The sequence below is a fragment of the Colletotrichum aenigma genome (assembly GCF_013390185.1).
Source record: "Colletotrichum aenigma strain Cg56 chromosome Unknown KSG_Cg56_contig10, whole genome shotgun sequence".
Lineage (NCBI taxonomy): Eukaryota > Fungi > Ascomycota > Sordariomycetes > Glomerellales > Glomerellaceae > Colletotrichum > Colletotrichum aenigma.
The window spans coordinates 662,775-675,638 of NW_023500916.1; the positions used below are offsets into that span (position 1 = coordinate 662,775).

General features: G+C 54.4%; 6 protein-coding genes across 6 annotated transcripts; 3 read left to right on the forward strand and 3 right to left on the reverse strand.

The window, feature by feature from the left end:
• Positions 1-724: 724 nt before the first annotated feature.
• Positions 725-2,834, forward strand: FMO3 (Dimethylaniline monooxygenase [N-oxide-forming] 3; the record flags this gene model as incomplete). Its single annotated transcript, XM_037329270.1, has 5 exons — positions 725-895; positions 979-1,473; positions 1,530-1,779; positions 1,833-2,222; positions 2,275-2,834. 5 exons carry the CDS (start codon positions 725-727, stop codon positions 2,832-2,834), a joined length of 1,866 nt encoding a protein of 621 aa, XP_037171989.1.
• A 180-nt stretch (positions 2,835-3,014) lies between these two features.
• CGCA056_v014029 (uncharacterized protein) lies at positions 3,015-3,446 on the reverse strand (the record flags this gene model as incomplete). Its single annotated transcript, XM_037329271.1, has 2 exons — positions 3,015-3,276; positions 3,328-3,446. 2 exons carry the CDS (start codon positions 3,444-3,446, stop codon positions 3,015-3,017), a joined length of 381 nt encoding a protein of 126 aa, XP_037171990.1.
• Positions 3,447-4,597: 1,151 nt separating this feature from the next.
• On the reverse strand, positions 4,598-6,042 carry CGCA056_v014030 (uncharacterized protein; the record flags this gene model as incomplete). The annotated part of the gene is made up of 2 exons (XM_037329272.1): positions 4,598-5,762; positions 5,828-6,042. 2 exons carry the CDS (start codon positions 6,040-6,042, stop codon positions 4,598-4,600), a joined length of 1,380 nt encoding a protein of 459 aa, XP_037171436.1.
• A 1,824-nt stretch (positions 6,043-7,866) lies between these two features.
• CGCA056_v014031 (putative feruloyl esterase) lies at positions 7,867-9,544 on the forward strand (the record flags this gene model as incomplete). Its single annotated transcript, XM_037329273.1, has 2 exons — positions 7,867-8,596; positions 8,679-9,544. 2 exons carry the CDS (start codon positions 7,867-7,869, stop codon positions 9,542-9,544), a joined length of 1,596 nt encoding a protein of 531 aa, XP_037171546.1.
• An 826-nt stretch (positions 9,545-10,370) lies between these two features.
• Positions 10,371-11,471, forward strand: ACTTS2-0 (Trans-enoyl reductase ACTTS2; the record flags this gene model as incomplete). Its single annotated transcript, XM_037329274.1, has 2 exons — positions 10,371-10,430; positions 10,491-11,471. 2 exons carry the CDS (start codon positions 10,371-10,373, stop codon positions 11,469-11,471), a joined length of 1,041 nt encoding a protein of 346 aa, XP_037171441.1.
• A 521-nt stretch (positions 11,472-11,992) lies between these two features.
• CGCA056_v014033 (uncharacterized protein) lies at positions 11,993-12,373 on the reverse strand (the record flags this gene model as incomplete). Its single annotated transcript, XM_037329275.1, has 3 exons — positions 11,993-12,082; positions 12,145-12,253; positions 12,330-12,373. 3 exons carry the CDS (start codon positions 12,371-12,373, stop codon positions 11,993-11,995), a joined length of 243 nt encoding a protein of 80 aa, XP_037171435.1.
• Between the last annotated feature and the right edge of the window lie 491 nt (positions 12,374-12,864).

The window sequence follows — 12,864 nt, forward strand, 5'->3', positions numbered from 1 at the left end:
TAACCCAAAAGGCCGATCCCTTGCCGCGGGGCGGTCCCCGCTGGAGATATTGCCTACCCCGCTTGCGACCCGAGGGTCTCATGACGAGAACAAGGAATGCCCTCGTTGCGACGTCGCGCTACTGCACACTTGGCAAGGTCAACCCACCGCAGCCGAACCTCACAATTGGGTTCGCCCAGGGGGGTTGGAGGGTCCGTCCAGCGGGCTGGGTTCGCGAGTACGCACGTATGGGACCCGATCCATTAGCTCGGTGTTAGGCCCGGTCTTATTCCTCTTCCTCTTCCTCGCCCTCGTCTGGGCTGGGTTGGGCTGAGTAGGGGTTCCTCCTGAAGTCACTCAGTCCCTGACGGGCCACGCCGCGGCGATAGGGAAGAACATCCAGAGACCAGACCAGACCAGTTCAGACCCTACCTGGCACCCTCCTCCTCGCGCCTTTTTCGCTCTTGGTAGGCAATCCAAAGCGCCGCCATCCCGTAGCTCATCGTCTGTGCGAGCTAAGAAAGAGCCTATGGCAGCCATAAGACTCCGCCGTTTTCCCCCCGTCATCCCATCAGCGGAATTTCCCCCCTTCCCCCAAACTGCCCGTTCCCATCTGCGCCCTTTTCGTTGCTTCGTTCGTGCCTCGTGGCGGTTAAAGGGTCTGCGCCCCGATTGATGTTTCATAACATCGAAGGACCCTGCTAGACGGCCGCGTTCAGAGTCACGAACCACATTCGCGCTAAGAATGCCGCTCAGAGTCGCTGTCATCGGTGCCGGACCTGCGGGTCTAGCGACAACGCGGTACCTCAAGTGGGCGCATCAATTCTTCGCCATTGAGCCCATTGAGGTTCGTGTATTCGAGAAAGAGGATGATATCGGAGGGACATTCAAGTATCGCGTGTATGAAGCTGCCGAGGTAAGCCCAACGATTCGAGGCTGGAAGTCTATTTGACGTCTTGCCCTGAGTAGTGTTGACGACGCTAACACGATCAACGATAGCTTGTGTCGTCCAAGTATCTGACGGCCTTCTCTGATCATCGCTTACCACCAGACGCCCCTGACTATCTTACTCCAGAGCGCTATGTAGAGTATTTGAACGAGTACTGCGACCGTTTCCAACTCAGACAGCACATCGAGCTCTCATCTCCGCTAACCCGCGTTCGTCGAAGGAAAGCTGGAGGGCACGTTGTCACAGTATCCCGTGCCGATGGAACCACATTCGAATACGAGTGCGACGCCGTCGCTGTCTGCTCCGGCCTCAATGTCGAACCCCGGATTCCACCTGTGAAAGGACTCGAAAGAGTGCCAAAAGTTCTCCACTCCTCGGAATTCAAGACTCGGGATCAACTCCGAGCCATCAAGAGCGAGAAGCCCACTGTAGTGATCGTCGGCACCGGAGAGACAGCTCAGGATCTTGGAGAGATCACTGTGACGACAGAAAATATTAAGCATGTTGTCATTTGCCATCGCGATGGCTTTATCGTAGCCCCAAAGGTATGCGACCAGTGTCGGTGGGAAGAAAATGTTGACGAATGCTGACTTTCACATAGACTGCCCCTGCACCGGTCATGTTTGGTTTCTGGGGCAAGGGCCAGAAGATCAAAGAGAAGCCAGTCGACTGCTCTATTGCCAGTTTATTCGATACAGCATACGTCCCTCCTCGGCTGCAAGCGAGCCAATTTCTTTGGGACTTTTACAACCAACAGATCGACGTTACATTTTCTCTAATTGGCGGCACGTTGGAAGGATGGGACCAGCTGGTTGGCGGTATGCGACGCGAAAGGATGCACATCGACCATTGTAAGCTGACCAACATTAAAGTGACTGATGTGCTGAACTAACATGTTCCACAGTCTTCCCTGCCAAGTCTGCCCGAGCCATCCCGTACATCTCAGCTCCTTGGCGCAAGCCACTTTCCCTCCGAGAACGCCTTCGCAGATTCTTTTTCTACATCAAGGAGTTTGACATCGATCCTAAGGGTCGCTACATCGACGTGGCACCCTGGCCCGATTACGTTGACGACGATGGCGTGATGCACTTCATGGACAATGGACGGCCGGAAGCTGAGAGGATGAAGGGAATTACTGTTAAGCCGGATTTGGTCATCTTCGCGACGGGATACACGCGACGCTTCCCCTTCCTCGACGAGAGCTACGGGACGCCTGACTCGGCGGACGTACGAGCTGTTTATCACAGCCATGATGTTACGACGGGATTCATCGGATTTGTTCGACCCAATCTCGGTAAGTCTGTATCAAAACGATACTTCTAGCATGCTTTACTAACATTGCGTAGGCGCCATACCTACCCTAGCCGAAATGCAAACTCAATTCTGGATCCTTCGTCTCCTACAGTCAAGATACCCCAACGTCCCCGGCCTCAACCCATCACCAAACGGCCTGCCCTTAGATCCCAACGCGCTACCCGGCTACGATATCGATTGGAAGCTACACCCCCGCTGCGGCCGCGACCCATGGGCCGAGAAGCGCGGCGTCGACCATGAGAGCTACGTCTACCAGCTAGCGCTCGACATTGGCTCGGCACCACGCTTCAGCTACATCCTGCCACAGGGCTTCCGCGCCGCTTACACATGGGCCATGGGCAGCAACTTCAACGCCAAGTTCCGTCTCGTCGGGCCCTGGAAGAATGAAGAAGAGTCGTTGCGCATCATGCGCGGAGAACTGTTTGGCATTGTCAGCCAGTCTGGTGGATTGCTGTACTTTTTCGCTAATACGTTGATACCCATGTTCATGTTCGGAACGATGAGCGTTGCTATTCACACTTGGGACTGGGCAAAGAGCCTGGTTACGCCGTGGAGACGCAAGGAGGGCCGCATCCGTCTTTCTCATTGTTAGTCATGTGAGCGTTGCTTTTAGGTGAATCACACTGATGGTTCCTGTCGAAAATCAAAGCGTTTCCTATGTTCTATCAAGGCTAATGCAATCTTCCTGGACCAAACTCAAGCGAGTGTATGTGCACCCAAAACATGTGCTCCGTTGTATGCATGTGCTGTGTGTCTGAAGACCACCGAAAATCTAGTTTCTCTCGGCAGAACCCCATCTGACACACTGGATACGGCGGTTGTCACCATCTCTGCCGTCCAAGTTTACACACGGGTGGTCATTGTCGTTGTTCCATCTTCCCAGAAGGTTGCCGGTGCAGCCACCGCCGTTGCCAGTCTTGCCATCGAAGAAATACCACGGGCCGGAGGCGAAGTAGACGGAGTGGCTAGTGTCGTCCATCGTGACGTCAACGTTGAAGTTGCTCTCATGCTCGTAAGAAGCGGTTCCCTGGGCACTTTCGAGAGAGTTAGTACGTGTAGAGTTATGATGGCGAAGTTTGCATTACCAGGTGCCGCTGGAGAACTCATTGGCCTTGCGGTTGGCGCGAGGAGCAACTGCTGCGGCAGAGGCGCCGGCGGCAGCGCCAAGGGTGAGGACGATGTTGAGAACGTTGGTGAAATGCATTATGTTGGAGGGAGGGATTATTCAAAGATTTAAATGATTGAGGGGACTTATGTTTGTGAGGATGGTGGTTGATATTCTGCTGAATTGATGAGATTGTTGTGGTTGATGCTGGATGAAAGAGGCTCTCTTCTTAGAACTTGAAGGCCTTTATATACTCTTTTCTCCGGCATCATGAGTGTTGAGCAAAGTGCATCGGTCATTGAACAATACACGGAAATAGGACCATCAAGCAACATCCCCTAGAATGCGGCTGGACAGTTACACGAAAGGATCTCAGCTGCAGGACTGTCGGTTTTCGCCAAATCCATCGACCCCAAAACTCTTAATTGGCTGGCAGAGCTTCGCGGCCCTGATCGGCACCCCGCACCCGCCCTGTTGCAGGCAGCCACGATCAATTGGGCAGTGCTACTGCAACTCTGCGAAGGCAGATCTTGGGCGCTTAGCCAAGCTGAAAGAAAAAGCTTCTTATTTCGAAGAAAGTCTACGCCCCCGAGCCCGGGACGGCACAGGGGCGGAAAGAATCCTTCCGACGATCAGCCTCATCCCGTTGGTCGGATCGGATTCACGTCCAACAGCGGCTCCGTTATGTGTAACTCTGTGAACCCTGCAGAGCAACACCGCATTTGCGGGATGCCGGTGCCTGAACTCAGATGTTCGCCCTGTGCTCAGCCACTGCACCTATTTTCAGCCGGCAGCACTGCAACTGCGTCTTTGATGACGTCTGTTTAATCACGATGTGCCTGATCAGGGAGCCAGAATCGAAGAATAGGAACGTCTAAGGATGGGCAATTCTCTCACATTTGGAAATGAAATGCAGTGAGAAATTAGAACTGTTTCTGTCGCAGTGGGTCGTGAGAATGACTTGTTGAGTACCTGGAAGTGAGACAAGCTCCTTCGTCTCGTGATGAGATCATTCTTGATTAGACATCCGACCTGAGCTTGAACGTGGCCCAGTCAGACTCAATGGTCTGCTTTTCTTCTCTTTCTCATTGCTTGAAAGCTGGTCTGGTGAAAATTTTGGTGAACATTATTAGAAATTACTGCGGGAAGGAAAGTCCTCGCCTCTATCATATGCGCCCCCAAAACGCCTATATCGTACACTCCCTCTTCACCCATGCGACATGCCAATAATAAGAGCAAGACAAGCCATATTACGACCGTCTCAGCACCCATCCGTCATAGGTCGAGGAAGGATACCGGGGATCCACCTTGCCTTCGTTGGCAGGATTCAGCGTGCTACCAGGCAGCTTCGCCTGCTTCTGAATGATCCTGCCGTCAAGATCAGGGTCAGGGGAACGATAGTTGTACACCGAAGAGTTTGTCTCCGGGATCTGCCTCGGCCTGCATGCAAAGAGCAGCTGGTACACCTGACTTTGTTGCCACTTGCCAAAGACCGTAGACAAGGCCAGGTCGACGTAGCGGCCGAAGGGAGCGAATTGGACGATCCGCTCGTAGACGTCGCCGTCGCCAGTCTTCTTGGTCGTGAAGATGTCATGCTTGAGTCTATCCAGCTCCCCGTACAGGTGCTGCTTGGGGATAACGAAGCCTGACGGGTCGTGCTCGCCGACACACTCCAACATCCACTTCAGCACGAGATCTGCGAGTACTTCGTTCGGCTTGATCGTTTGACTTGTCCATGCCCAGGCAGGAAGAAGGGCTTGCAGTCGCTGAGGCAGAACATCTCTGACAAGCTTGAAGTGCTGGCGAGTGACGTCGTAGTGCGTGCCAGGGAACCAGCGCTCGGTGATGCCGTATGATGGTCCGTATTCCGTGTCTCGGGAGATCAGGCACGGCTGGAAGGCGTAGAGTCGGTCATGGAGAGATACGGCGTGGTAGACGTCGGAAACGACACTCGAGACGTGCTGGTCGTAGAACTTGGGCCAGTCGGCGCTCACGCCCTCGGCGAACTCGGGGATGCCACGCTCGCCGACGGTGTCGAAGATGCCCATGAACCGAATCGGTGCGTCAATGACCTCGCCATCTCCAATGAGGGGCCAGCTGTACATCCACCTGAACTGTATCGACTGCTCGGACTTTGGCGCAGTCGCGTCGGACGGATCGCGATAGATGCGGTATACTTCCTGGCAGAGCTGATGTGTCTTTTCCTCGTCGACATCACCATTCGCTTGGTATAGCGGCTTGACGATGCCGCAGTTGTTGATCATGCCCGCTACGGAGCGGACGATGTATGCACCGCGGGATGCGCCGAACATCCAGATCTCGGTCTCGAGAGGGGTGAAGCCCCGAACGAGGTACTCATATGTGTCGACGCATTGCTGCTCGATATCTTGAACGTTCAACCCGTGAAAGACATGACTGGCGCGATGAAGATGTCAGTAACCATGTATCTTTTGATGCATCGTTTGCTCAGAAATACTCACTCCATGAATGTGCTACCAGGCGGGACGCTGTTGGTGTAGTGGATCTTTCCCGAGGGGTGAAGATGTGCCCGGTCATCATTCTTTGGCAGGCCACGCCCTCCCCATATCAGGTTTGCGAGGAGGTAGAGGTTGGATTCTGATCCGACATCTCGGCCGCTCCATGAGCCGTCGGCGAGGACAATCAGTGGGTTCTTCTGCGGGCCGCGGTAGGACATCGTGGGTCTACAGGCTGTTGGAGTGATTGAGTCTGGTCACGCGAGAGCATCCATAACAGAAAGAAGGGCTAACGCAGCTGATGTATGTGACGGTCAAAATGTTTAGATTTTCGAACGAGCTTCATTGGAATGATACACAGTCTGGTATTGTGGAGGAAAACAACTCCGAGACAGTTGGGCACAGTCCGCAGCCGCTTACATTCCAGAATCTAGATGTTGTTTTTGAAAGCGAAGTTTGCGCATTGCGACGAGTAAATACTGCAGAGTTTTTGTAGGTAGGTACATCATTCGTCAATCAAGGTGTGATACACCAGCGACGCTTTCTGCCTCATGCACCTTCACCAGTTCTCCGTGTCGGACTCAATGGTGCCGAGGTCGTGATGGAAGTCGTCGTGCTAGAGTCCAGACCAACACAGATGGGATTTCGGCGCATCCAAGAATGCCATGTTTCAATTTCCGTGCTTCCGGCATTCAGACTGCGTTGGTGTAATCTAACAGCATGGGGGCGGTGGCCCGGAAATAAAGGGTTCTTGGCCACGACCCCTGAGGGATGGACTGGGACCTCATCACAGAGCCCTGTAAATATGACTCGCCGCTAAGCAAGGGCCCTTCATTTCCCTGGCCGTTCCTCTTCGCACTCGGTTCGAGGTTTGTTTTTTTGCGCGCCTCCCTGAAGAAGTTCTGTGTCACAGTCAAGCATCGGAAGTCAGCACGTATCTCACCTTTCCACTCCATCGACAACGACTTCTGGAAGCCGTAACCGCCTGATCGAACACTTTCCTCAGTATCGTGTTGGGTCTTAGGGCTCTTGCTGTTGCCACCAGTCATCGGCAATCGGGCGCTTGGTCTAGGGGTATGATTTTCGCTTCGCACCTTCCAGCTGACGCTGAGTTCACGATGTGTTCCAGTGTTGATTAAGTTGCGCCTTTGTGAAAGGTCGTGGGTTCAATTCCCACAGTGTCCAAATATTTTGCTTCCTTCGTGGTCACAATTACGTTTTTATTTGTGATGAAAGGCTCTTTTCCCACTTCTTTCGATTACTTACTGAGCAAGAATATGCAGGTGCGTATCTGCTGGTGTTTTCTTATTTTTGCCTGTAATGATCCTATCCGGTAATTCACCCATAGGCTAAGGGTTCGTCCTCGAGACTTTCGGACTGTCGTTTGTGGGGGCAAACCGAGCAAGCGGCGAAGACATCATTAGATGACATTGGCTGGTTCAATAAGTGATGAAGCACACCAGCCACTCCTACTCAGTTTTCAACACTTTCAAACGGAATACAAAACCCGACGTCAATTGACGTTTTTCCGGCCTTGAAAACCAATATTCAATGCCCAGACGGTGCCGGCTCTTCATCCGGCAACTGAATGTGGGGGTGGGACAAACAGAGATCGTCGTATGCAGCAGGGATCTCACCCACATCGGCAATCGCTTCGGCTTGCGCAGCTGCAGCTCGCACGCCGAAGAAGGCCAAGCTGTTGGGCCGCCGTTACACGAAAGGCAGGTACGGACGAACCGGACTAACCAAGGAGTTCGGATTGAATAAGCGAAGCGGGGAATTGGACGGCTACTGCAGCATTCGGAGATTGCAGACGTGGAAAAGAGTGCGTTTTGGCAGCTGGGGAGCAGGTTTGTTTACGTAGTCATGCCTTGGCTTTGGGGGCTTCTCTTTCGTACTTGGTCCGAGGACGTCGGAGCTGCCCCGATGCGTGAAAAGGGGGCTTTATAAGTCAGGGATCGTGGCCGGTGAGTCTGGTGAGAACAGTCTGTTGTGATGTTGTCGGCGCACATTCTCTCGAAGTCAGCCAGCCTCAGCAAATGACCATGGCAGCCCGTTCGGCACGCTCTCTCTCGGTCCTCGGCGCGGCGACGGCTGTCGCCGCTGCCTCGAACTCCAGCGCCTGCACTTCGGCGACCTTCGCCTCACTGACGCTGAGCAACATCGAGATCATCTCTCTTAATGTCTCTGCTCTGCGCAACCAGTCTCTGGCCTCCGGTCAAGACGCTGGAACCGGCGTTGGTGTGGGCATCATCTCGGCTCCGACGGGAGAGACGGCCTCCGGCGTGGATCTCTGCCAGATCGCTATCCAGTACACCCACCCCGGACAGAACGACAACGTCAACACTTACATCGGACTTCCTCTTGAGGCGGCGAACTGGAACTCCCGGTTCATGATGGGCGGAGGTGGCGGTTGGGTTGCTGGCGGATCGGGCGTCATCATCGGCCCCGTGGCATCTGGTTACTCGAGCTCGTCAACCGATGGAGGGCACAACTCTACGACTACGACCGCAGAATGGGGTCTTGTCAGTGAGGGCAACGCCAACTGGCCGGCGCTGAATGACTTTGCGTCTGTGGCCCTCGATGAAGCTGCGAAGTTGGGCAAGGCTGCCACGCAGATGTACTACGGCAAGGATCCGTCCTACTCGTACTGGAATGGGTGTTCAACCGGAGGACGACAGGGCCACATGATGGCGCAGAGATTCCCTGAGCACTTTGACGGCATCCTGGCCTCGGCTTCGGCGTTAACTGGCAGAAGTTCCAGACTGCGTCCATGTACCCGGCCTTCTTATCTGAGTTGCTGGGTAAGCTTTGCGTCACCAATTGGAAGAGGAAGAGTTGACTGACATGATTACAGACGTGATCCCCCCATCCTGCGTTCTTAACGCCTTCACGGATGCTGCTATCGAGGCATGCGACGAACTGGACGGCGTCAAGGACAGCATCATCTCTCTCCCCGGGTCCTGCAACTTCAACGCTTCTTCTCTCATCGGCCAGACCGTCGCATGCACCAACCCCAACGCGACGATCACCATCGATGAGAAGACTGCGCAGTTCGTGCACGGCTTCTGGGAGGGACCCCGCAGCGCTGAGGGCGTTTTCCAATGGTACGGTTACACTCAGGATGCTCCTCTGACGGCCGTCTTCAGCCCGACCTGCACATCGGTCGATAACTGCACTTACACGCCTTTCTCCGCTACGAACGACTGGTTCGGCGTCTTCCTCGAGAGGAACTCCACCTGGAGCATCGAGAGCTCCGGTATCACCCAAGAGCGGTTCGACAGACTGCACCGCATCTCCGTGGACGAGTACACCTCCTCCATCGGCACCGACAACGTCGACCTGACGGACTTCAAGAAGCGCGGAACGAAGATGATCACCTGGCACGGCATGCAGAACCCTCTTATTCCGTACAACGGCACGGTCGACTATTACGAGCGCGTCAAGGCCTGGGATGCGAATGTCGAGGATTACTACCGATTCTTCCCTGCTCCGGGTATCTCTCACTGCGGTGGCGGCGCTGGGTTTGACCCGAGCGACTACGTCTTCGACGCGTTGCGCGCCTGGGTTGAGAACGGCACGGCGCCGGAGACTTTGACTGGCCAGAGAACTGCGGTCGGCAACTCGAGCGAGACCCGTACGGTGAACTTGTGCATGTATCCCAAGGTCCTGACCTTTACTGGAACTGATCCTGATGATGCTGCTTCATATGAGTGCATCTAGGTAGTCAGCAGCTTCAATCCATGATCATTAAAGTTCAGCAGTTTTTGCAGCACGTCTGTTTGCATACTATCCACCTATAGCAACTCGTTTTCATTAGCAAAACCTTTCGACGTTGGCTCGACTGTGTTTGGAAGTGCTCCGCGAGTGCCCCAGTTGGCAGCGGGCCTGTTAGCCAAGATCCCGCAGAAAATCCATATCGTCAACTCCGATATGGTGTAGTGGCCAACATGATGCCCTCTCATGAACTTGAGAGGTTAGGCATAGCCCCGAGTTCGATTCTCGGTTTCGGAACAATAGCTCCTTTTCTTTTTGGTTAGCTGTTTGATATGGACGATCGGAAGCCAGAGACGCTGTTACCGACTGAGTGCATGCAACATGTTTGTTGTGCTTGTGGTGAAGCGGCAGCTTACTTCCGAACTAAGTCCAGGACGTAAGATGTGGTTTGTAATCCTCAACTCCAACATCTCACAACGATGAAGTTATAAATCAACAGCAGCTTGAATTCGTGCATCCTCATCGTCCGCTTTGACGTGTGGGGGTGACCCGGTCCTACCACTTATCTCTATGCGCAGATCCAATGCCAAAAGATCCCCGCTGCGAATGCCGTGCAGAACCGCCTCGAAGTCTAACAGTTCAGCACAAGATTTGTAAGCGTTTCATCGGCGAACGCAATTATTCAGACAACACTTCAACGTCACTCCCCACTTTAAACCTCTAGCCGGATAAAAGTCGTGATCCAGACGGTCAAGTTTTGACACATATGGCCGACCAGCAACTACAACACACACTCACTTAACAAACTCATTCACACAACCCAGTCAGCATCATGTCGGGAACAATGAAGGCCCTCGTCACAACCGGCGAAAAGACCGCAAAGATCGAAGAGGTGAGCCCCATCTCATGACGGGCACACTTTCAACCCCGCATTCACTGACATCCCACTCAGATCCCTATCCCACAACCCGGCGCGGGCGAGATCCTCGTCAAAGTCCACTACGTAGCTCAGAACCCGACAGACTGGAAGTCCACCGCCTCAGCCAAAGACGCCGGCCGCACCATCGGCTGCGACTTCGCCGGCAGCGTCGTCAACCCCAACGGCTCGCAGTTCAAGGAGGGCCAGCGCGTCGCCGGCTGGGTCTTCGGCTGCAGCCCCGACCCCCCGCGCGGTGCCTTCGCCGAGTACCTCATCACCGAGAGCAGCCTGGTCTTCCCTGTACCCGACAGCACCACCGACCCCCAGGCCGCCGTCGTCTCGCTGGCCGTCGCCACCGTCGTACAGGCCCTCTTTCAGCGCCTGGCGCTGCCGCCGCCGTCCAGCCCGGCCACGCAGCCGTTCCCGATCCTGATCAACGGCGGCACGAGCAGCGTGGGGCTCTACGCGGTGCAGCTTGCCAAGAAGGCGGGCCTGAAGGTCATCGCCACCGGCAGCAAGAGGAACCACGAGCTCCTGAAGAGCCTCGGCGCGGACGTGACTGCTGACTACCGCGACGCGGACTGGATCGAGCAGGTGAAGAAGGCGGCGGGCGACAAGCTGCAGTATGCGTTTGACTGCATCAGCGAGGTCGACACCACCAAGGCCGTTGTGCAGACGATCTCGTCCGAGGGCGGGCACGTCATGTGCATTCTGCCCCGCAAGGCCGACGAGGTTGAGGCGCCGTCGTACGTCAAGGTTGAGAGCACTTTGGCGTACACCGTCTTCGGGAAGCCGCTTGAGTACGGCGCTTTCGATAATCTGAAGGGTGACAGGAGCGGCGACAAGCAGTTCTGGGAGAAGTACCTTCAGGTGATTCCCAAGTGGCTAGAGGATGGTTATCTCAAGCCGAACCCGCCAAAGGAGTTTGGTGGCCTGGAAGACATCCCGAAGGGCTTCAAGTTGCAGGAGGAGGGCGGTGTAAGTGCTGAGAAGCTTGTGTACAAGATTGCCTGAACCAGACAGGGCGTATGAGCATTCAGTAGTAGGTAATGTGGAAAGTTGCTGCCAATAAAGCAAAAGTTCGCGTGTGAGATTGGGTTTTAGCATGGAGGAGCATGACGAATGACTTCTGTTTCGTGGCTTATGAGTATCGCTTTTCTCCATGCACCAATGTGCGTCGAGCATGTTCTGCGCGTTCTCAACCGAGCTTTGTCTTGTTGAGCTGTCATCCTTGCGCCATGTCTAGAGATCCAACGTGCCACAAGGTTGTCATCTGTTTCAATGTCCGTCTTGATGGCCTCGACGCCAGGTGAGAGATGAGAATCAACTGCCTAGTAAGTCGAGGTGAACAGCAACGTTGCCTAGGTGACCTTCCTAGTTCAACAAGAGGTTTCGAAGATCACTGACCAGACATTTCGACATATCTTCTCTATAATCCTGATAGACTATTTGGTATTATGCTTTCACATTACGCTCGTGGTATCCCAAAAAACACTCTCGCCTTCAAACGTCCCAAGCATCGACTCGCTCGCTCTTTAGCAGATGTAGGTGTACTGCGCGCGGATGCCGCCGTTGTCCTTGCAGCCCTGCTGGTAGGCGCCGAACTTGCTGTCATCAACGCAGCACTGCAACAATTGTCAATTAGCAAATGCGCTCCTGCTCCAAGGCGAGACTTGTCACGACTTACCGCCGCAGGGTAGCTCTTCTCCGGGGTTCCGCCGACTGCGGTGCAGATGTTGGTGCTGGGGTTCGGGTTGCCGCTGTTGGTGACGCAGAGATAGCCAGCGAATGCCGGGCTGGCGCGGCAGGTCTATTAGCGACGGAAACCCAAAATGATTAAGGTTAATGGCGTGCGCTGGCGGGTGGACTTACGCGGCGTGCGCCAAGGCGAGGGCGAGGACGACGGTGACCTTCATGATGATGATGTGAATTTCGATGTGGTTTGGTGGGAAGCGGGTTGTGTGAATTCGATCGTGTAGAGATACTGTAGCTTCGTGAGAATTATAAACCTGATGATGTTGCTGTGAGGGAGGAGCGAGCGAGATATAGCGGTGCCGATTTCCTTGCGGCGCGAGTTTTGGCAGCGCGAACGACTCATTGACGACATGGATAGCCATGGAGGTCTGGGGGAGCGACGGGGGATGACCCCTGGCACAATATATTTTTGACGGGACATCAAACGGTGTGCCTATGCTGTTCAATGTGGCTTAAGTGGCTGTGGTGACCTGTTCCTCATGCCGTCTGCTAATGTCTTTGCCGCTTTTCAGGATGATGGCGTCGGCAATCGTGTTATTGAGGAGCCAAGACTGGACTTGGTTCTACCCGAACAGATCGCTTTATAACTCCCGGCGAAGACACACGCAAAGAAGGATAAGTGGCGAATGCTTTCTGCTCTAAATGTCACTTG